The sequence below is a fragment of the Oncorhynchus mykiss genome, chromosome 25 (genome assembly GCF_057628025.1).
Source record: "Oncorhynchus mykiss isolate SJ-2025 chromosome 25, ASM5762802v1, whole genome shotgun sequence".
Lineage (NCBI taxonomy): Eukaryota > Metazoa > Chordata > Actinopteri > Salmoniformes > Salmonidae > Oncorhynchus > Oncorhynchus mykiss.
In genome coordinates, this window is record NC_143046.1 from 57,619,687 (window position 1) to 57,644,925 (window position 25,239).

Consider the following 25,239-nt stretch of genomic DNA (forward strand, 5'->3'; position numbering starts at 1 on the left):
CGAAGTCAGAAGAAAGGTAACTTCAGGACGGCGCTGTGTCCCCTGCCTGGGGAAGTTGACCTCAGAGAGCGACAGCTGATTGTCTCTTCCTGTGTTTCACTGAGGCAACCAAACTACTCAGACTTGTCGGGAGATTCTCAAATTGGACAAAAGTCCATCCTCTCTTCGATTCCTCCGTCCTCATCTCCTCTCCTCCAAACCGACAATTGGCAGAGTGATCGAGGAGAGTGTTAATTCGTTAGTAGGTCGAACGAAGGAATCTGCTCCCCTCCTCGATTACCTACTTTGTTAGAGTATCCTCATGCACACATTTAAAAACAACACACTACTTATCCATTTAGCTATAAAATAATGAATTGCACAACCAGCTACATTTGTTTTGATCACTTTACACGTTCATTTTGGGATTCACACTTGATGGACGCGAGTGGAGGAGAGTCTCATTTCATACAAGTGCATCGCTCCCTGATTACCTTTGAACTTTTGGTCAAAAAGAGGCAAAGAGAGGTTATAGGTTAAAACTTATTGAGATTTTCCCATAGTTTCCCTATCAGTGAATATGATTACATAACACAAACAAGAGAGAGAGAGAGAGAGAGAAAATAGGGGGGTAAAAATAAATCAAGAAAAATAGCGCGATACAGAAAGAGAAGACGAAGTAGCGCATCTTGTTGTGAACAGCAGACATTCGCTAACTAGCCTGTTCTTTACACTGACTCTGGCACACACACATACATACTCCCACACAAACATACACATAGAGCAGCGATGGCAGACACTGGCGCAGAGGCGGTCCAATCTCCACCTGCGTAAAAACAATCAGCTGCAGTCACAGAGTCAGGTCGCCCTGACCTATACAGCCCGCTCGGCTCAGCTCGCCCCCACCACACACAACCGCGCACACACACATTGGTGGCTCAGCTCAGCAGCATGGGTAAACAAAGCACTCCTGATTGAGTCACACAGCACGGCCAGCACTCAGTCATTATTACAGACTACTACAATGCAGTACATACTACACTACAGTGCATTTAGAAAGTATTCAGACCCCTTTACTTTTTTCACATTTTGTTACGTTACAGCCATATTCTAAAATTGATTCAAATGTTTTTATTCCTCATCGATTCACACACAATACCCCATAATGACGAAGCAAAAACTGCTTTTAGAATTTTTTGCAAATGTATAAAATTAAAAAAACTGAAATATCACATATACATAAGTATTCAGACCCTTTACTCAGTACTTTGTTGATGCACCTTTGGCAGCAACTAAAGCCTGGAGTCTTCTTGGGTAAATAAAATAAGAGGGTGAAACACCCGTCGCACACCAAAACATAACTTGCCCAAACATACAACAAACAATCACCGACAAGGACATGAGGGGAAACAGAGGGTTAAATACACAACATGTAATTGATGGGATTGGAACCAGGTGGGAAGGAAGACAAGACAAAACCAACGGAAAATGAAAAATGGATCAGCGATGGCTAGAAGGTCGGTGACGTCGACCGCCGAACACCGCCCGAACAAGGAGAGGGACAAACTTCGGCAGTAGTCGTGACATGTACTTTGCTCCGTTGATCTTTCCCTCATCCGGACTAGTCTCCCAATCCCTGCCGCTGAAAAATATCCCCACAGTATGATGCTGCCATGCTTCACCGTAGGAATGGTGCCAGGTTTCCTGCAGATATGACACGGCATTCAGTCCAAAGAGTTCAATCTTGGTTTCATCAGACCAGAGAATCTTGTTTCTCATGGTCTGAGAGTCCTTTAGGTAACTCGACACAATCCTGTCTCGGAGCTCTATGGACAATTACTTCAACCTTTTTGCTCTGACATGCACGGTCAACTGTGGGACCTTATATAGACAGATGTGTGCCTTTCCAAATCATGTCCAATCAACTGAATTTACCACAGGTGGACTCCAATCAAGTTGTAGAAACATCTCAAGGATGATCAATGGAAACAGGATTCACCTGAGCTCAACTTCGAGTCTCACAGCAAAGGGTCTGAATACCTATGTAAATAAGGTATTTCTGTTTTTTTATTTGCAATCATTTCTAACAACCTGTTTTTACTGTCATTATGGGGTATTGTGATGTCATTTTGGGGTATTGTGATGTCATTATGGGGTATTGTGATGTCATGGGGTATTGTGTGCAGATTGCTGTGGGAAAAATGTTATTTAATCCATTTTAGAATAAGGTTGTAACAAGACAGCATTTTCCGAAGGCACTGTATACACACAATAACATTGACTATACACACTAAGCCTATACAGTATACGCTCACTATTACAGAGTAGCACACAAACCTTCACTACGTCACATACTCCAGATGAAGGCACAAAACAAAACGTAGACCGAAGGGTACTATCTCTGAAGGCCAATACTTTTGACATTTTAGTCATTCAGCAGACGCTCTTATCCAGAGCGACTTACAGTTAGTGCGTCCATCTCAAGATAGCTAGGTGGGACAACTACACATCACAGTCATAGTAAGTACAAGTTTCCTCAATAAAGAAGTTATAAGAAAAGTCAGCGCTAGTAGGAAAAGACAAAAGCAGATTTTTTTCCCCCCACAAATTTCATGAGGTCTTATTGAAGTTACTCTGAAGAGGGTTTCAGGTGTTTTTGGGAAGATGGGCTCTGCTTTCCTGACGTTATGGGGAAGCTTGTTCCACAATTGGGGTGCCAGGATAGAGAAGGGTTTTGTCTGGGCTGAGCAGGAGCTGACCACCGTAGGGGTGGGAGGGCTCCCTGCCTGGGGCAGTTGACCTCAGAAAGTGACAGCTGATTGGTTTCTTTAGTAAAACACAGGAAGACCGTTTGGGAGAATCTCAATTGGGAAAAAGTCTATCCTCTCCTCGACTCCTCCGTGACCCGGAAACCAATAAGTGTCAGAGTGATCGAGGAGAGTGTCAATTCGTTAGTCAAACGAAGGAGTCTGCTCCCCTCCTCGATTACCTCACGCGGAAGTGTTTTCAAATCCCCCCCCCGGAAGTGTTTTCAAATCCCCCCCCCGGAAGTGTTTTCAAATCCCCCCCCTAGTTTTATTTGGGTCCGACACATAACGAAAAAGACATTACAGACAAAATACTTTACAGTTTATATACATTTAAAAACATTAACAGGTAGTGTGTGTGTGTGTGTGTGTGTGTGCGTGTGTGCATCTATCAGTTCCACATACATGTCATTACATAAACACAACAAATAGGTCACATGGGGGAGAGGCGTTGTGCCGTGTTGCTTTATTTGTTTTTTGAAACCAAGTTTTCTGTTCCCTCATGGCTCTGTAAAATACTATACTCTGTATAATACTATAATCTGTATAATACTATACTCTGTAAAATACTATACTCTGTAAAATACTATACTCTGTAAAATACTATACTCTGTATAATACTATACTCTGTAAAATACTATACTCTGTAAAATACTATACTCTGTATAATAGTGAATGTTTTCTTGAATTTGTTCTGGACCTGGGGACTGTGAAAAGATCCCTGGTGGCATGTCTGGTGAGGTAAGTGTGTGTGTCAGTGCTGTGTGTACAGTAAGTTGACAGTGCAAACAAATAGAAATTTAGCCAAGAGAGACTGGCATGCATAGTATTAATATTAGCCCTCTGATTACAATGAAGAGCAAGACGTGCTGTTCAGCTGCAGCAGTCTAAGGCACTGCATCTCAGTGCTAGAGGCGTCACTACAGACCCTGGTTCGATTCCAGACTGTATCACAACCGGCCGTGATTGGGAGTCCCATAGGGCGGCGCACAATTGGCTCAGGGTCGTCCGGGTTAGGGTTTGGCCGGGGTAGGCCATCATTCTAAATAAGAATTTGTTCTGACTTGCCTAGATAAATAAAGATTAAATAAAAATACATACAACATTTACTTGGTCTTTCTTTGCAGCACTTGACCATATGACTGGACAATAATCAAGATAAGATCAAACTAGAGTCTGCAGGACTTGCTTTCTGGAGTGTGGTGTCAAAAAAGCAGAGCATCTCTTTATTACGGACAGACCTCTCCCCATCCTTACTAGAAGTCGACCGATTAATCGGAATGGCCGATTAATTAGGGCCAATTTCAAGTTTTCATAACAATCGGAAATCAGTATTTGTGGACACCGATTTGGCCGATTTTTTAATTTATTTAAAAAAAAATGTTTTTTTACACCTTTATTTAACAAGGCTAGTCAGTTAACAACACATTCTTATTTTCAATAACGGCCTAGGAACGGTGGGTTAACTGCCTTGTTCAGGGGCAGAATGACAGATTTTTACCTTGTCAGCTCGGGGATTCAATCGGGCAACCTTAACTAGTCCAACGCTCTAACCACCTGCTTTACATTGCACTCCACGAGGAGCCTGCCCGTTACGCGAACGCAGTAAGAAGCCAAGGTAAGTTGCTAGCTAGCATTAAACTTATCTTATAAAAAACAATCAATCAATAAATCATAATCACTAGTTAACTACACATGGTTAATGATATTACTAGTTTATCTAGCGTGTCCTGCGTTGCATATAATTGATGCGGTCCGCATTTGCGAAAAAGGACTGTCGTTGCTCCAACGTGTACCTAACCATAAACATCAATGCCTTTCTTAAAATCAATACACAAGTATATATTTTTAAACCTGCATATTTAATTAATATTTCCTTTTAACCAGGGAAATGGTGTCACTTCTCTTGCAACAGATCAGGGCATATGCAGCAGTTTGGGCCGCCTGGCTCGTTGCGAACTGTGTGAAGACTCTTTCTTCCTAACAAAGACAGCCAACTTCGCCAAACGGGGGAAGATTTAACAAAAGCGCATTTGCGAAAAAAGCACAATTGTTGCACGACCGTACCTAACCATAAACATCAATGCCTTTCTTAAAATCAATACCCGGAAGTATATATTTTTAAACCTGCATATTTAGCTAAAAGAAATCCAGGTTAGCAGGCAATATTAACCAGGTGAAATTGTGTCGCTTCTCTTGCGTCCAATGCACGCAGAGTCAGGGTATATGCAACAGTTTGGGCCGCCTGGCTCGTTAGCGAACAAATTTGCCAGAATTTTACGTAATTATGACATAACATTGAAGGTTGTGCAATATAACAGGAATATTTAGACTTATGGATGCCACCCATTAGATAAAATACGGAACGGTTCCGTATTTCACTGAAAGAATAAACATTTTGTTTTCAAGATGATAGTTTCCGGATTCGACCATATTAATGACCTAAGGCTCGTATTTCTGTGTGTTATTATGTTATAATTAAGCCTATGATTTGATAGAGCAGTCTGACTGAGTTATGGTAGGCACCAGCAGGCTCGTAAGCATTCATTCAAACAGCACTTTTGTGCGTTGTCGAGCCCAGGTATGGGCGAGGAGAGGGACGGAAGCTATACTGTTACACTGGCAATACTAAAGTGCCTATAAGAACATCCAATAGTCAAAGGTATATGAAATACAAATCATATAGAGAGAAATAGTCCTATAACAACTACAATCTAAAACTTCTTACCTGGGAATATTGAAGACTCGTGTTAAAAGTAACAACCAGCTTTCATATGTTCTCATGTTCTGAGCAAGGAAGTTAAACGTTAGCTTTCTTACATGGCACATATTGCACTTTTTACTTCCTTCTCCAACACTTTGTTTTTGCATTATTTAAACCAAATTGAACATGTTTCATTATTTATTTGAGGCTAAATTGATTTTATTGATGTATTATATTAAGTTAAAATAAGTGTTCATTCAGTATTGTTGTAATATGTCATTATTACAAATATATAGATATTTTTAAATCGTCCGATTAATTGGTATCGGCTTTTTTTGGTCCTCCAATAATCGGTATCGGCGTTGAAAAATCGTAATCGGTCGACCTCTAATCCTTACAACGGTTGAATCTATATGTTTTGACAATGAGTTTACAATCTAAGGTAACATCAAGTAATTTAGTCTCCTCAACTTGTTCAACAGCCACACCATTCATTACTAGAGTCAGCTGGGGGAATGATTTGTACCATGCTCTTTGTTTTAGAGATGTTCAGGACCAGTTTATTACTGGCCACCCATTCCAAAACAGACTGCAAATCTTTGTTAAGGGTTTAAGTGACTTCATTAGATGTGGTTGTTAATGAGTACATTGTTGAACGGACACACACATTGTTAAATGCTAGTGGCAGATAATTGGTAAAACTAGAAGAGAGTAGAGGGCCTAGAGAGCTGCCCTGCGGTACACCACACTTTACATATTTGACATTAGAGAAGCTTCCATTAAAGAAAACCCTCTGAGTTCTATTAGAGTGATAGCTCTGAATCCACGATATGGCAGAGGTTGATAAGACATAACACATACGTTTTCTCAACAACAGGTTATGCTAAATAATATCAAGGGCTGCACTGAATTATAACAATACAGCTCCCACAATGTTTTTATTATCAATTTCTTTCAACCAATCATCAGTCATCTGTGTCAGTCCAGTACATGTTGAGTGCCCTTCTCTATAAGCATGCTGAAAATCTGTTAATTTGTTTACAGAGAAATAGCATTGTATTTGGTCGAACACTATTTTTCCTAACAGTTTGCTAAGAGTTGGCAGCAAGTTAATAGGTCTGCTGTTAGAACCAGTAAAGGCCACTTTACCACTCTTGGGTAGCAGAATGACTTTGGCTTCCCTCCAGGCCTGAGGACAAAGACTTTCCTCTAGGCTCAGATTAAAGATATGACAGATAGGATGGTAGCTGACTCTATAGCCACTCCTCAGTAGCTTTCCATCTAAGTTATCAATGCCAGGAGGTTTGTCATTGTCACATTGTATAAATAATTGGAGACAGGCACAGGAATTTGTAATAGGGAGGTTTAATACTCTACCCAAAATACACAACCTGCCATGAAAAGGCACAGGGATGAAGCCCAAAACAAACACGTATACAAAAACACAGAGACGTAACCCAAACAAAAGAGCGAGGTTAAACTTCTAATAAATACACAGGACGAGACCCGCAATACACTACATGGGGCGAGACCCGTAATAACAAATGCACAACAATACACGGGACGAGACCCGTAATAACAAATGCACAATACACGGGGCGAGACCCGTAATAACAAATGCACAACAATACAAGGGGCGAGACCCGTAATAACAAATGCACAACAATACACGGGGCGAGACCCGTAATAACAAATGCACAACAATACACGAGACGAGACCCGTAATAACAAATGCACAATACACGGGGCAAGACCCGTAATAACAAATAAACACAAAAATACAAGGGGCGAGACCCGTAATAACAAGTGCACAACAATACACGGGGCGAGACCCGTAATAACAAGTGCACAACAATACACGGGGCGAGACCCGTAATAACAAATGCACAACAATACACGGGACGAGACCCGTAATAACAAGTGCACAACAATACACGGGGCGAGACCCGTAATAACAAATGCACAACATTACACGGGCGAGACCCGTAATAACAAATGCACAACAATACACGGGGCGAGACCCGTAATAACAAATGCACAACAATACACGGGGCGAGACCCGTAATAACAAATGCACAACAATACACGGGGCGAGACCCGTAATAACAAGTGCACAACAATACACGGGGCGAGACCCGTAATAACAAGTGCACAACAATACACGGGGCGAGACCCGTAATAACAAGTGCACAACACATGCAGCACGAAAGTCGAAACCATAAAGCACAGGTACTCACAAGACCAACGGACATGGGAACAATAACCGACAAGACAATGGTGAACAGAGGGCGCATATATACAATTACTAATCAGGGGAATTGGAAACAGGTGTGCGTAATGAGACAGCTCAGTGACGCCTAGAGGCCAGTGATGTAGACCTCCGTAACTGGTGCACGGAATGAGTACTGGGGGAATCCGTGACAATCATTATTGATCAATAACAATTTTTCCACCTTTCCCACACTAACTTTACAAAATTCAAACTCACAATGCTTTTCTTTTGCCCAATCTATGCTGACTGTTCATTTTTTGTAATTTCCTGCTTAAGTTTGCCCACTTTGCCAATGAAGTAATCATTCACATAATTGGCAACATGAAATGCTTTTGTGATGAATAAGCCATTCAATGAACGATGGAGTTGAATTTGTCTTTCTGCCCATATTCATTTAAAGTACTCCAAAGTTTTTTTCAGCATTTTTTATATTGTTGATCTTGGTTTCATAATACAGTTTCTTCGTCTTTTTTATTGCGTTTAGTCACATCATTTCTCAATTTTCAGTAAGTCAGCCACTCAGATGTACAGCCAGACTTATTAGCCACTCTTTTTGCCCCATCTCTTTCAACCATAACATTTTTTTATTCTTTATCAATCCATGGAGCCTTAAGAAACTGACTGTTAGAACGGTTAACAGGTACATGTTTATCAATAATTAGAAGAAGCAATTTCATAAATTCATCAAATGCAGTGTCTGGATGCACCTCATTAATCACATCAGACCAACACCTATTTTTAACATCATCCACATAAAAGTCACAGCAAAATCTGATTTATGATCTCTTGGACACTATTTTAGGCCCGAATTTTGGAACTTTGGCTTTCCTGGATATAGCCACTATACTGGGATCACTGCATCCAATGGGTACGGATACAGCTTTAGAACAAGGTTCTACAGTATTAGTAAAAATGTGATCGATACATGTGAGTGATCTTATTCCTTTAGTGTTTGTAACCACCCGGGTAGGTTGATTCATAACCTGAACCAGATTACAGGCACTGGTTACAGTGAGAAGCTTCCTCTTGAGCGGAAAACCAGTCAATATTCAGGTCCCCAAGAAAGTAAACCTCTCTGTTTACATCACATACACTATCAAGCATTTCACACGTATTATTTAGATACTGACTGTTCACACTTAGTGGCCTATAGCAACACCCCACAAGAAAAGGCTTTAGATGTGGTTGCAGGTTCACCTGGCACAACACTTCAATACCACTTGACATTACAGGGATATGGCTCGGAATATATACAGCAACACCTCCCCCCATAAGCATTCCTATCCCTTCTATAGATGTTATATACTTGTATTGCTACTGTTGTATCATCAAATGGATTTTCTAAGTGAGTTTCAGAAATGGCTAATATGTCAATGTTATCTGATGTTAGAAATAAAGTCTCATGAAATCAATAACTTGCTAAGGCTACATATATTAATATGGGCTATTTTCAGCCCTTTCCTGGGTAGCTGATCAGAGATCAACATAAAAGGGAAAAAGCAAACAAAGCAAGAGACATAATATACTTTCAGCAGTCCATCGTTCATTGAATCAGATGGTGTGCGTAAGTGTTTGTGTGTGTGCTGCGGGGTTGAAGCTATGAACCCATAGGCTTGGTTCTCTCATCCCTTCCAGACTTTTGGGAGGGAGGGTGGACAATGAGCCTGTCATAGTGGATGTAAGCAATGTCTCAACGCACTCTGGCAGCTTTCATGGCTGGGATAAGTTATTTCCTCCTCTGGCACACAGCACCAGGATATTCCTCATTGAAGGTGACTTCCTCTCACGTTCTTGACTCTTTCCAGAACAGCTACCATGTCCTTGAACCTCAGGAACTTGACCACTATCGGCCTGAGCCTGTCACCTGGGCCGGTGGTGGGCTTTCAAGTCCTGTGGCCACGCTCCACCTCAATCTTCCTGTGGACCATCTTCAGTTTCTCCGAGATAATTTCCCTCACGTTGTCGTCAGACTCCGTCTAGGTCTCAGGTGGAGATTCTGCAGTGTTGTTCCACCTTAATGGTCCCTCAAGATAATCAGATTTCTCCGTCATTGTTATCATGGATTCACATACAGAATTGATGTCCTCTCAATGACTTACAGATCACAGTCATCTTGCCATTCTCCTGTTTGAACTGTTTTTCAGGTCCTGGACCTCTCTGGTCAGGTCATCCAATTGTTTTATTAGTTGACTCCACCAGTATTTGGGCAACACTTGAAGCTATTTTCTTGTTACTTGTAGAACAAATTTTGTGTCTGTTTAAAAAGATCCTTCACCTGTGATAGAGAGACACCACTGTTCTCAACGGTACTCCCGCCGGCTTTGGTTGTTGTCATGGTAGCAATGTAGGTTACGCTGTTACTCCTCGCAGTTCCAGACAGGGAACGTTGCAGGGAAGATAGAACCGTGGGGAGAGAGAAAATAGGGGGGAAAAAAGCAAGAAAAATAGTGCGATACTGAAAGAGAAAATTAAGTAGTGCATCTTGTTGTGAACAGCAGACATTCGCTAACTAGCCTGTTCTTTACACTGACTCACACACACATACATACTCACATACACACTCCCACACAAACATACACATACAGCAGTGGCGGCAGACTCCGGCGCGATGGCGGTCCAATCTCCCCTCCCCATAAAACAATCAGCTATACAGTCACAGAGTCAGGTCGCCCTGACCTAAACAGCCTGCTCAGCTCAGCTCGCCCCCACCACACACACACAAAGGTGGCTCAGCTCAGCGGCGTGCGTAAACACAGCAAGGCCAGCACTCACAGTCAGTCACTATTACAGTCGTGTGAGTGTGACTGAGTGTGAATCTGCTCTCTAAATAGTCAGGCTGTCTGACGGAAAAACACACATCACAACACTAGGTCAATCCCACCTAATCCCACTACTCTAAACCCCCTGATCAGTCCATATGTGGCCTACACACACACACACACACACACACACACACACACACACACACACACACACACAAAAACAGACACTCATCATCTCAGCACTGTTCTTTAGCCCTTTATCTGAAAGGCGAGTCAGACCACCAACTGCTAGAGGAATCCACCCTAGCCACCAATGCTAACTAGTAATGCTACTACTGCTAAGGCTAACGCTAGCCTACCTTTCACTCTTACAGCAACGACAGTCAGGGGCCAATCCTTACTTCAGATCATCTTCAAGACTGCTGCCTAAATCAGTGTTTCTCAACTAGTGTTGTGCCTGGGACTTGCAACCTATGATATCAATACAAGGACCACTTGTATTGATATCAATGGAATGTTCCATGCAAGGGCGCAATATTATTATTGCGGGGGGGGGGGGGGGGGAGGCAATATTGTTATCCTCTTTTTTTTTTATCCAGTCGAATAAACACTACAAACAGCCTACCAGACCGATCGGAGGCGTCCGCATGGTCCTAAAGCACACTGTTGCCTCGTTTTGTCATGGAGCATAGTGTGGGGAAAGCACAAGATGAAAGACTATAACAGGGTTCCCCCAACTGGCGGCCATGTTTTCTGAGCAAAAATTCTAAATATATAGATACAGTGGGGCAAAAAAAGTATTTAGTCAGCCACCAATTGTGCACGTTCTCCCACTTAAAAAGATGAGAGAGGCCTGTAATTTTCATCATAGGTACATTTCAACTATGACAGACAAAATGAGAAAAAAATCTGAAAATCCCATTGTAGGATTTTTTATGAATTTATTGATTTTTATGAATACATTCACAGGTGTTAGTATGCATGCATGTGTCTGTGCCAATGTTTGTGTTGCTTCCCAGTACCCGCTGTCCCATAAGGTGTTTTTGATCTGTTTTTTAAATCTAATTTTACTGCTTGCGTCAGTTACTTGATGTGGAACAGAATTCCATGTAGTCATGGTTCTATGTAGTACTGTGTGCCTCCCATTGTCTGTTCTGGACTTGGGGACTGTGAAGAGACCTCTTGTGGCATGTCTTGTGGGGTATGCATGGGCGTCTGAGCTGTGTGACAGTAGTTTAGTCAATATGTCAATCAATACCTCTCATAAATAAAAGTAGTGATGAAGTCAATCTCTCCTCCACTTTCAGCCAGGAGAGATTGACATGCATATTATTAATATTAGTTCTCTATGTACATCCAAGGGCCAGCCGTACTGCCCTGTTCTGAGCCAATTGCAATTTTCCTAAGTCCTTTTTTGTGGCACCTGACTACACGACTGAACTTTATTTTTTAATTATCCGGTATTTTACCAGGTAAGTTGACTGAGAACACATTATCATTTACAGCAACGACCTGGGGAATAGTTACAGGGGAAAGGAGGGGGTTGAATGAGCCAATTGTAAACTGGGGATTATTAGGTGACCGTGATGGTTTGAGGACCAGATTGCGATTTTAGCCAGGACACCGGGGTTAACAGTAGTCAAGGTGCGACAAAACTAGGGCCTGTAGGACCTTCCTTGTTGATAGTGCTGTTAAGAAGGCAGAGCATCGCTTTATTATAGACAGACTTCTCCCCATCTTAGCTACTACTGCATCAATATGTTTTGACCATGACAGTTTACAATCTAGGGTTACACCAAGCAGTTTAGTCATCTCAACTTGCTCAATTTCCACATTATTTATTACAATATTTAGTTGAGGTTAAGGGTTTAGTGAGTGTTTTGTTCCAAATACAATGCTTTTAGTTTTAGAAATATTTAGGGCAACTTATTCCTTGCCACCTACTCTGAAACTAACGCAGCTCTTTGTTGAGTGTTGCAGTCATTTCAGTCACTGTAGTAGCTGGTGTGTATAGTGGTGAGTCATCTGCATACATAGACACTCTGGCTTTACTCAAAGTCAGTGGCATGTCGTTAGTAAAAATTGAAAGAAGCAAGGGGCCTAAACAGCTACCCTGAGGAATTCCTGATTCTAACTGGATTATATTTGAGAGGATTCCATTAAAGAACACCCTCTGTGTTCTGTTACTTGTCTAACTCTTTATCCACATTATAACAGGGGGTGTAAAGCCATAAGACATACGTTTTTCCAGCAGCAGACTATGATCGATAATGTCAAAAGCTGTACTGAAGTCTAACAAGACAGCCCCCGCAATAATTGTATAATCTATTTCTCTCAGCCAATGATTAGTCAATTGTGTAAGTGCTGTGTTTGTTGAGTGTCCTTCCATATAAGCATGCTGAAATTCTGTTGATCATTTGTTTACTGTAAAATAGCATTGTATCTGGTCAAACACAATTTTTTTCCAGAAGTTTACTAAGGGTTGGTAACAGGCTGAGCGGTGTGCTATTTGAACAGTAAAGGGGGCTTTACTATTCTTGGTTAGCGGAATGACTTTAGCTTCCCTCCAGGCCTGAGGGCACACACTCTCTAGTAGGCTTAAATTGAAGATGTGGCAATATCGTCTGCTATTATCCTCAGTAATTTTCCATCCAGATTGTCAGACCCCAGTGGCTTGTCATTGAATGAAGGAGCCGAGTTGGCTTTTTTCCCTAACATTTAATTTAAGGTGCCCCAAAGCGTTTTACTATCATTCTTTATATACTTTATATTTGTTTCATAGTGTAGTTCCTTTTTCTTTAGTTTAGTCACATTATTTCATGTTTGGGCATCTTTCTGTCAATTTGCAGTCTACAAATAATTTTTTTGAATAATTTGGCTCGTGGCTGAATCCAGTTTGTTTTAATTTTATATTTAACCTTGTATTTAACTAGGCAAGTCAGTTAAGAACAAATTCTTATTTACAATGACGTCCTACCCCAGCCAAACCCTCCCCTAACCTGGACGATGCTGTGCCGGGATCAAACCCGGGTCTGTACTGATGCCTCTAGCACTGCGATGCAGTGTCTTAAACCGCTGCACCACTTGGGAGGCCATCGCCACTTGTTGATGATCCCTGGATTATACACACACAAACACAAACACACATGCATGTACAAACAGTGACAGACACAGACACAGACACACACACACACAGACACAGACACACACACACACACACACATGCTAGTTTCTGGGCCAGTTAATACACTGATGCAGTTTATGAGGAAAGGAAGAGACGGAAGACAAAACAGCGTAATGACCAGAGCAACACAAGTCATCATCACACCTCTAAAATCACAGAATAGAGGGGTTTTAAAAGGAGAGGAAGAGAGGAGAGCGAGGGAGGGAGGGAGATAAAAGTAGAGGTGCACTGATGGCACTTTGGGGTCTTAAGAAACCCCACACTCCTCCTTCCCTCACCCCCTGACACGGAGGTGGCACTTTCTTTCATCCCCCCTCCTCCCCATCGCCTCCCTCTCTTCCCCTTCTTTCTTTTCCCAGGGGAGAGCAGCAACACTATTGTGTCTGTTTATGACCCCCTCCCCCCACCCCCCACTCTCTGTCACACACACTTCAGTCTTGTATTTAGGAGCCTCTACACCCCCCCCTCCCCCCCACGTCAAACAGCGCTCAAAAAGATGCTTTTCCACTGATCTCAACCTCACATCCCAGAGTAGAAGTGCAGCCAATCAGAAGTAGCGACTTGAATACTGATGGACCGTCATAAAACCCTCTCTACGGTAGATGTGAAAATCATAGTCAGTTAAAACATGGGTCGCACTCTTAATGGTTCGCTACCATTACATAAGAAAGTCAAATGTATGTTCTGTTGTTGGTCCTCTGTGCCACATAAACTGTAAGGAATTAGTATTGAAAAGTATTACTATGGTAAACCCATTTAAATATCCCCCCAGGAGCATTCTAAAATGCCAACTAAGAGGCTGCTAGAAAAAGAGACATGAAGAGGAAAACTATGTGGCTTATGCTTGTTCCTTGACCGCAGCCTCTGATCCCAGTGTTTTGGCTAGATGGCTAGTAGTGTGCCCACAGAGATTTCCAAAAAAACGAGGCGCAACATCGCGATACTTCCAGGAAGGCGTCGTGAAGCAAACTCGACAGACCAGACCGGGGTTTGGGGTTCGGCAAGTCAATTGGGAGAAGTGAAAAATGTGTTGTTCATTTTCTCAAATTCTAAAAGGCAAAAAAAAACTAGATTCAAAGCCAATGTGTTAAGTAGCTGAAGTGGTCATTACTACAACTTCGTAAAAGTGACAAACTGACACGTTTTCATTCTTCTCAAAAACAACTTTATATCAAAGGAGCGAGCGCCTTTCATTTTGACGGCCTGCACATGCTCGTCGCGACACGACCGTTAGAGCCGATGAAGTGTTTCTGCCAGCTGATATCGCCTACAAGCGTGATCGGGGATTTCTATTGGAGAAGCAGTTACTCCATAGCTTCATACTGTACTGCCTTTGCTACGACAGGTTCTGTTTTATACTAGAGCTGCTTTCTTGGTCAGGGCCCGTATCCAGATAGTGTCTTAGAATAGTGCTGATCTAGAATCAGTTTAGCCTTTTTAGATCATTATGAATCGAATCAAATCAATTGTTATTTGTCACATGCACCAAATACAACAGGTGTCGACTTTGACGTGAAATGCTTCCTTTACAAGCCCTTAACCAACAATGCAGTTCAAGAAATATATTTTTTTTAAACGACTAAATAAACTACAGTAAAAATTGTAATGAAAAGTAACACAATAAAATGACTATAACGAGGCTATATACAGGGAGTACTGGTTAGTCGAGGTCATTTGTACATGTAGGTAAGGGCAAAGTGACTATGCAGATAATAAGATAATAGTTGATTAGCAGCGAGTAGCAGCAGTGTAAAAACAAAAGAGGGGGGAGTCAATGTAAACAATCCGATGGCTGTTTGATGAATTGTCCAGCAGTCTTATAGTTTCGGGGTAGAAGCTGTTAAGGAGCCTTTTGGACCTAGACCTGGTGCTCCGGTATGCTTGCCGTGCGATAGCAGAGAGAACAGTCTATGACTGAATAAGATTATATGGACAGATCCTAGATCAGCCCTCCTACTGTAAGATGCTTAGTGGATATGGACCCAGGTGTCCCTTGGAAAAGAGTTATCCAATGCCCTCAATGGGACATCCTGGTTTAAATAAAGGCTAAGAATGCAGCATATAGATGAGAGTAGACCGGGCCAGGGTGGGATCTCTGTCCTGTGAGTGTTCTCACATAACAACCACAGAGACCAGGCACTTTCATTGACCCTCTAAAGAGCAGAGGGGAGGAGGAAAAGAGCATTAGAGGCTTTTAGCCCTGAGGTGTGTGTGTGTGGGGGGGTGGTGGTGGGGGGGGGGGGGTTGGTTCTTTTATCCTTGTGGGGACCTAAAATCCCCAAAAGTCTCCCCAAGGATAGTAAAACAAGGGAAAAAAATTGGGGTAAGAATTAGGGTTAGGGTTAGGGTAAGAATTATGGTTAGGGTAAGAATTAGGGTTAGGGTTAGGGTAAGAATTATGGTTAGGGTAAGAATTAGGATTAGGGTAAGAATTAGGATTAGGGTAAGAATTAGGGTTAGGGTAAGAATTATGGTTAGGGTAAGAATTAGGATTAGGGTAAGAATTAGGGTTAGGGTAAGAATTAGGATTAGGGTAAGAATTAGGGTTAGGGTAAGAATTAGGATTAGGGTAAGAATTATGGTTAGGGTAAGAATTAGGATTAGGGTAAGAATTAGGATTAGGGTAAGAATTAGGGTTAGGGTAAGAATTAGGGTTAGGGTAAGAATTATGGTTAGGGTAAGAATTATGGTTAGGGTAAGAATTATGGTTAGGGTAAGGGGTTAGGTTTAGGGTTAGAATTAAGGTTAGGGTAAGAATTAGGGTTAGGGTGAGGGGTTAGTGGTTAGGTTTAGGGTTAGGAGTTAGGTTTAGGGTTAGGTTTAAGGATAGAGGTTAGGATTTTTAAGGGAAATACATTTTAGGTCACCACAAGAATAGAAGAACATGTGTGTGTGTGTGTGTGTGTGCGTGTGTGTGTGCGTGTGTGTTTATTTAGACACCCAGTAAACCAGCGCTATCTGACTGGTGGTGTGGGAGGGAGAATTTCAGAAGAGCAAACACAAACATTATCCATCTACAGGGGGAGAGCAGGGCCTACATTACACACATACACACACACACAAAGACCTCCCACAAGGTTCATCTCAAGACAAGAGGTCAAAGGGTGAGTCCAGATAACAATGTTTGGGCAGGGCTTTGATGGGACCCCAAAACCCCTCCACACACACACACACACACACACACGAGTATGCATGCACGTACGCACACACCACACATGCACGTGCACGTACGCTCTGCTGTCCTGTCGGCTCAGTGGATACAAAGGGCCTCTTCCAGGGGTCATGGGTAGAAGGTCAAGGGTCAGAAAGATAGCCAGTGGTTGTTCTCTCAGGACTGGCCCACATACCACCAACCCATTCTCTTCAGGCCTCTAACCTCTAACCCCTGCACGCTCACTGACACACACACACACACACACACAAAGTCCTAACCTCTCACTACAGGACCACATTACCGGCACAGCCAGATGCATTCAGAGCTGCTCCCTCTGTGTGTTTCTTTGTGTGTGTGTGTGTGTGTGTGTGTGTGTGTGTGTGTGTGTGTGTGTGTGTGTGTGTGTGTGTGTGTGTGTGTGTGTGTGTGTGTGTGCGTGCGTGCGTGTGTTTCTTTGTGTGTTTGTGTGTGCACGTGCGCGTGTGTGTTTTTTTTGTTGTTGAGCGAGAGAGGTGTCAGCAGTGTGAATGGTGAATGTGGCAGCAGGCAGTTCTTTGAAACGGAGCTGAATGCTCTGAAGCCAACCCCTCAGTGCGATGGGAATGGGAGTCCAGTTTAGCAGATGCTACAACTTTACTGATCAATGACTGTAAATAAACACTGTCTTTCACCATCTCCTCAATAGCTACATGGATCAATGTGCCTATCCAGGGACACAAGCTGCCCGGGGTGGGTATGGATATGGAATAGAGAATATAAGACAAGGAATCCCGGGAAAAGCTCTGAGGCAACTCTCTCTCTCTGAGCTACCTGTTTGTATCTTGAAAGAAATCAAACCGTAATGATACTTACTATGTAATTACCAGGTCACGGAATCTTTGCTACAGCTCATTAGTCCTAGAATGGTACATTGCTTCCTTGCTATCTCCCTCTCTCAGACTCAAACTTTCTCTGGTCTTTCTTCCCCCTTTCTCTTTCTCTCCAACTGTCTTCTTGCTCTCTTTTCACTGCCTCTTCTCTCCCCGTCCTCTCTCTTCCCTTTCGTACCATCTTGTCCCCTCCCTCCATTTTCCTACTCTCTCTCTCTCCGTCCCATCCCCCAATGAGGGTTTGTAATCTCTAGTGTAAATAGGACTCGTTGCGCCCCAGTGACACTCATACAAAGGGCCTGAAAAATACATAATGACTGCTAGACTATTACAATTCTACCACTATCTCACAAAAGCTCTGTCTCATCCTGCGCTCGTAAAATGACTGGTGACTCGAGGAACCCTGGAGGAACCCTGGAGTGGAGGCGTGGCTTTAGTAGGGGCGCAGTTTTAAGATCGGTTTTGTTTCCACCACCAGTGAGCGTAAATGTCATTCCCATTCATGTGTTCTGTTGTATTGTTATCACATGTTAAGATTGAACACTGACAGTCTTGTAGCTTCAGTGAGGCTAACAGAGGTGTATGAGTACCTCAGGAGCCCATTCAAATCCCAATGTTGGAATAGTTACCACTTTAGGACTTTGTTTTTGGATAGTCTGGACTTTCTATCTGTAGATGCTCTGCCGATGGTCATAATATCAACAAACTATCTGTTTATAAGCAACTGTTTGCTATGGTTAGGGTTAAGTTTAGAATAAGGGTATAGGTTAGGGTAAGGGTTAAATTTAGGGTTAGAGCTAGGGTTAGTAGATAGTTGAACTGTTACTGATAGTCTGTAGAGCATCTACAGATGGACTATCCACATAAGGTGTTACCTCACCTTATTTACTATATGTCATCAGACATGTTAATATTATGAATATTTTCTTAGAATATGTGAAAATCTATTTGACTTCTTTTTTATTTCACCATTATTTAACCTTGTAGGCCAGTTGAGAACAAGTTCTCATTTACAACTGCGACCTGGCAGAGATAAAGCAAAGCAGTGCAACACAAACAACAACACAGAGTTACACATGGGATAAACAAACGTACAGTCAATAATACAATACAAAAACAAATATGGGGATGAGGTAGGTAGTTGGTTGGATGGGCTATTTACAGATGGGCTGTGTACAGCTGCAGCGATCGGTAAGCTGCTCTGACAGCTGACGCTTAAAGTTAGTGAGGGAGATATAAGTCTCCGACTTCAGTGATTTTTTTCAATTCGTTCCAGTCATTGGCAGCAGAGAACAGGAAGGAAAGGCGGCCAAAGTAAGTGTTGGCTTTGGGAATGACCAGTGAAATATACCTGCTGGAGCACGTGCTACGGGTGGGTGCTGCTATGGTGACCAGTGAGCTGAGATAGGGCGGAGCTTTACCTAGCAAAGACTTATAGATGACCTGGAGCCAGTGGGTTTGGCGACGAATATGTAGAGAGGACCAGCCAACGAGAGCATACAGGTCACAGTGGTGGGTAGTAGATGGGGCTTTGGTGACAAAACGGATGGCACTGTGATAGACTACATCCAGTTTGCTGAGTAGAGTGTTGGAGACTTTGTGTCGGAGGCTAAAATGAAGGGCCTGCCGAGTGGCGCAGCAGTCTAAAGGCACTGCATCGGAGTGCTAGAGGCGTTACTACAGACCCGGGTTAATTCCCTGGCTGTGTCACAACCGGCCGTGGCCGGGAGTCTCATAGAATGACACACAATTGGCCCAGCGTAGTCCGGGTTGCAGAGGTTCTTTACTTGGCTCATCGCACTCTAGTGCCTGCGTGCTGACCCCGGTCGCCAGTTGAACAGTGGTTCCGGGTTAAGCTGACGGGTGTTATTTAAGGAGCGCGGTTAGGTTAGGCGGGTCATGTTTCGGAGGATGCATGACTCCACCTTCGCTTCTCCCGAGCCTGTTGAGGAGTTTCAGTGATGAGACAAGATAAAAAGTTGGGGAATAATAATAATATGTAAAATGCTATCAATATTCCAAGGACATTTTTTATTTGCTGTGTACAAACTTAACACGAACCGTAATGACATTTACACTAACGGTGTCCAAAAAGGACAATCTGAAAGCCATGCCTCCAATAAGCCACGAGTCCAATCTGAAAGGCTCTACAATATGTTATTAAAAAGGTTCAAAATGTAACCCTTCCCATCACAAAAAGGTTCCGGTTTTAACCTTTCCACACGGGTCCCCGAAGACCCTTTTCAGAGGCGTTAATCAAGGAACCTTCTTGAACTAGAAAGGTTCCGCTGGTGTGGCGACCCAAAAGGTTATTCCAGACACCTTTCCTTCTAATAGTGTAGGCTGTCTGCGACACAGCCCATGGTAAAGTGAGTTTAAAAAAACAAACAAATAGACAAAACCATCAAACACAACCCAGTCTTTACCGGGATCCGAGAGGGTAGCCGTAACCCACCAGAAAAGTGTGTCCACTCCAGACTGACCATTTTGGAATGACCGAAAAACACCAACAACAAACACTAGAACAAACACCGATGATGTGCTGATCTAAGCACAGAAACATTTACTTGGTAAATCTCTCGAGGATTCAAAGCGTCCTACTTTCTTTGGCACCTAATATTCTCATGTAACTGGATGGTTCGCTTCCTAGCATGATGAAAACATACCTAATCTCCCTGTTACTGTACTGATTATATTACTGGCAGCAACAGCTCTGTCCATAGAACAATGATGGAGATAGAAGACTCTGGCTATGAGAACAGTCTAGGAGATAAACAAGGACCTTGTGTACTGGCAGCCACAAACGGGAGTCAGAGAACACCCGCATTCGTAACGCGAATCGACGTGTTCAACATCAACACTAATAATAGATCAAGTCAACTTACCTGTGAATTAAATTTATAGGCTGGTCAAAAAATGTTACAATAGCGACTTGTTGCGATAGCATTAAATTATTAGGTCCATATCTCCGCCAGTAGCCGTACGCGCGGCGGTCACCTGGTCAGTACGGCGGTCGTCTGGTCAGTAAACCAAGTACCAGGCGAGAGAAATCTGGTCAGCGAGATAAACTCCGAGGGAAACTGGGAGACGCTTCTCATCCCCTGATCCCCTGAATGAAATGTCCATCCCCCTTTCACACGGACAGTGGTATCTTCCAAGACAGGAGCCATTCGTAATCTGGACTAAACCACTTTGAATCAAGTAAGATTTTTTGAAGGCAAGATTTCAGTCTAATAAATGCACAGAACGATTCACGGAAATAGTCTATAACGAACTCAACGCATGCACCATATACTTATTTACAATATATAGGCTACATTTACGCCTATGTAATATGTTATGTTAAAGTGTGCTTGTTGACCAACATATTTTTGTAGATATTCAATAAGAAGCTAATTATGGGCTACATTCTGGAAAATTATGAGGTAGGCTAACCTATGCAATAGCCTAGCCCATGTTACTGTCATAGTCAGAGGCGAAGGGGTAGATGCAAACCATATGGGTACCATAATAATGTTTCGTTTACCTCTCACTCACCTGTTGTAAGTAGTAGGTGGTAATTTCTCTGTGTGATGCGCTCCCTCCATCTGCTGGATGTCAGTCGGAACTACAGCACCAACTCATACATGTCGGCCCACATAGGCTTTAACAGCACGATCTGCAATCGAATATAACTATTTCTATTCAATAAAGGCCAATAAAATAAAACAGCAAAATGAAATGTTTTGAATCTCGATCAAACCGTTTTTGCGTTGTTTTTTCCCACCATTTTAATTTTAAACAGAATTGATGGTCCAAAGCAGGCATTTCTATCTCAATATCAAATCATTTCTGGGTAACAATTAAGTACCTTACTGGGATTGTTTTGAAAGGGGAAAAAATAAACAAAAATAGCTTTTTGGCAAAATGCAATTTCTCAAGCAATAATTTTGCTAGGACTGTCATGGAGTGGTCTGAAATAGGGGCCTAATGGGAGGGATGTGTAACCTGAAAACTAGCTGTTATAGGCAGAGAGGAAGGCAAACTCTCTTTGTTATTGGTCTATTACCATATTAAAAACAAAAAACTACTTTTTTAGTGAGAACTAGACATTGGAAAATTCATGAGCAACACAATGCCTACTCCACCCATGCTCTACCAAGGTTTTCTAAGCACACAGCTTTGACCTACTAGAGTAGCTATGTTGGTCTATTGTACTTCAAACAATGTGTTTGCAGGTTGCTTAGGACTCGAACCTTCTCGAACAGCCTAACCATCTTTCATCAATATGTTTTAATGAATCCGATTTGTTATGTGAATAAAGAATTGTTAAAGTGTAAAAAAAATCTGCCTTTTGAAATTCCCCTCTGTGCCTTCTCTGAAGATTTTAACACAATTAACCCCACAGTGTCTCCATGTTTCCACCATCATTGTGAAGCTATAGTTATGTTGTTGCTTTGACAAAGTCATATTTGGAGATTATTATATACTTCATGTGATTAGGGATTCATTTGAAGGAAAAACAACAACCTGTCCCTCATTTTATGGTCAACACTGTGAACTAAACTCTCATTTTCATACGGTGAAACTGCTCCTGTCCCCCCAACTAATAGCCAAATCAAAAGTGTAAAAGTAGGTGAGCTGGTTCTACTCTTTTTGGCAATTTTCTGGTGTTTTGTGGTGTAAAACTGAGTGGGTCGAGCATAACACATCAACCCTCTTACCCATAGACAGGCAGACTATATAAACATTTTTTGAATCTTGTGTAACACATGTAAGTATGAAACTTACTCCTCAGCCTGAAGTGTCCCCATTTGTGCCAGCACATGGCTAGCTTTTCACATGGCACTGACTGCTAAGATGCTCCAGGAGAGCAGTCATACGTGATAACAAGGCAGAGGTCCAGAGTTTGCGCCGGGTATGGGTCAAATTTGGAGGAAGTGGTACTCGCTAAGCAAGCAGCGTGATGTCCTTCAGAGTGGTGCCAGGTGACTCGGATCGACAGTTGCGTTCAGCTCAATGCTGGGGTCGCTGTTGAGTAAATTTGAGAAGTGAATGTAGCACATGGGGATGTGTGAAATGTTGTCCTCAGCCTGAAGTGTCCCCACTTGTGCCAACAGATACCTAGCTTTTCAAAATGTCACTGACTGGTAAGACACTTCAGGAGGGTGGTCACGCGTGCTAGTAATGCAGAGGTCCTGAGTTCGGGCCATGTATGGGACGATTCAGGAGGAAGTGGTACTTGCTAAGAAAGCAGTGTGACACCCTTAACGCTTGCATTCAATTGCCACTCCCTGTTGCACGAAACAAGCATCCATTCCCCCCTGTCAGGAGGGGATTTATATCCGATTTAAGATCAAGTCGTCGAACACTGTTACGATCAACCCAGATACTTTATTTGGCATTTAACCCCTAGAGTCGAGGTCCGCGCCCCAACGATTTCTAATTAGCACAATACAACAATCCCCATAAAAATCTGTCAATTTAAGCTAGAGAATTCATTTATTTTCAGATCCTGAGTGCTCTGGAGCAGGTTTTCATCAAGGATCTATACATACTTTGCTCCGTTAACCTTTCCCTCGATCCTGACTAGTCTCCCAGTCCCTGCCGCTGAAAAACATCTCCACAGCATGATCAAAAGGTCCTAGTCTGCTGGGTCAGTCAGGGCCAGTTCGTACTATCACGACTTAGGATATGACCCAGAGGCAGAAACAGGAGGCGGATAGTTTGGTTCTTAGACAGGTACAGATAGATAGCAATAAAAAAAAAATGTAACATAGAGGCACAGAATAAGTAAGAGGAAAAACAATAAGAAATGGAGGAACTTATTCAAAAAAGATCAAGTGTAATATATATTTTTAAGTTAAGCGAACTAGAAGGAATATGGGGGGAAATGCACCAAATTATTTTTTTAATCTTTAACATAGAAATGCTTCCAAACATAATTTACAGAAACTGTTGACAAATGATCCATGATTCACCATTAATAGTGTAAAATAACAGCGATACCAAATCAAATCAAATTGTATTGCTCACATACACATGGTTAGCAGATGTTAATGAGAGTGTAACGAAATGCTTGTGCTTCTAGTTCCGACAGTGCAGTAATATCTAACAAGTAATCTAACAAATACACAACGACTACCTTATACACACAAATGTAAAGAGATTAATAAGAATATGTACATATACAGTTGAAGTCAGAAGTTTACATACACCTTAGCCAAATACATTTAAACTCAGTTTTTCACAATACCTGACATTTAATCCTAGTAAAAAATCCCTGTCTTAGGTCAGTTAGGATCACCACTTTATTTTAAGAATGCGAAATGTCAGAATAATAGCAGAGAGAATGATTTATTTCAGCTTTTATTTATTTCATCACATTCCCAGCGGGTCAGAAGTTTACATACACTCAATTAGTATTTGGTAGCATTGCCTTTAAATTGTTTAACTTGGGTCAAATGTTTTGGGTAGCCTTCCACAAGCTTCCCACAATAAGTTGGGAGAATGTTGGCCCATTTCTCCTGACAGAGCTTGTGTAACTGAGTCAGGTTTGTAGGCCTCCTTGCTCCCACACACTTTTTCAGTTCTGTCCACAAATTTTCTATAGGATTGAGGTCAGGGCTTTGTGATGGCCACTCCAATACATTGACTTTGTTGTCCTTAAGCCATTTTGCCACAACTTTGGAAGTATGCTTGGGGTCATTGTCCATTTGGAAGACCCATTTGCGACCAAGCTTCAACTTCCTGACTGATGTCTTGAGATGTTGCTTCAATATATCCACATAATTTTCCTCCCACACGATGCATCTATTTTGTGAAGTGCACCAGTCCCTCCTGCAGCAAAACACCCCCACAACAAGATGCTGCCACCCCCGTGGTTCAAGGTTGAGATGGTGTTTTTCAGCTTGCAAGCCTCCCCCTTTTTCCTCCAAACATAATGATGGTCATTATGGCCAAACACTTCTATTTTTGTTTCATCAGACAGAGTACATGTCTCCAAAAAGTATGATCTTTGTCCCCATGTGCAGTTGCAAACCGTAGTCAGGCTTTTTTTTATGGCAGTTTTGGAGCGGTGGCTTCTTCCTTGCTGAGCGGCCTTTCAGGTTATGTTGATATAGGACTCGTTTTACTGTGGATATAGATACTTTTGTACCTGTTTCCTCCAGCATCTTCACGTCCTTTGCTGTTGTTCTGGGATTGATTTGCACTTTTCGCACCAAAGTACGTTCATCTCTAGGAGACAGAACACGTCTCCTTCCTGAGCGGTATGACGGCTGCATGGTCCCATGGTGTTTATACTTACGTACCATTGTTTGTACAGATGAACGTGGTACCTTCAGGCGTTTGGAAATTGCTCCCAAGGATGAACCAGACCTGTGGAAGTCAACAATTGTTTTTCTGAGGTCTTGGTTGATTTCTTTAGATTTTCTCATGATGTCAAGCAAAGAGGCACTGAGTTTGAAGGTAGGCTTTGAAATGCATCCTGCCTTCCCTCATCACATGCTTCAGCGATATTGGACTCA

General features: G+C 42.3%; 1 protein-coding gene across 2 annotated transcripts in view; it reads right to left on the reverse strand.

Annotated features, from left to right (window-relative positions):
• LOC110504191 (growth regulating estrogen receptor binding 1) overlaps positions 1-20,855 on the reverse strand; it is a 57,961-nt gene extending 37,106 nt beyond the window's left edge. For both annotated transcript variants that reach the window (XM_036962793.2, XM_090220629.1), the window contains exon 1: positions 20,617-20,855. In XM_036962793.2, the coding sequence (XP_036818688.2) occupies positions 20,617-20,678 (62 nt within the window). In that variant the 5' untranslated portion in view covers positions 20,679-20,855. The remainder of the gene's footprint in view (positions 1-20,616) is intronic.
• Positions 20,856-25,239: the final 4,384 nt, after the last annotated feature.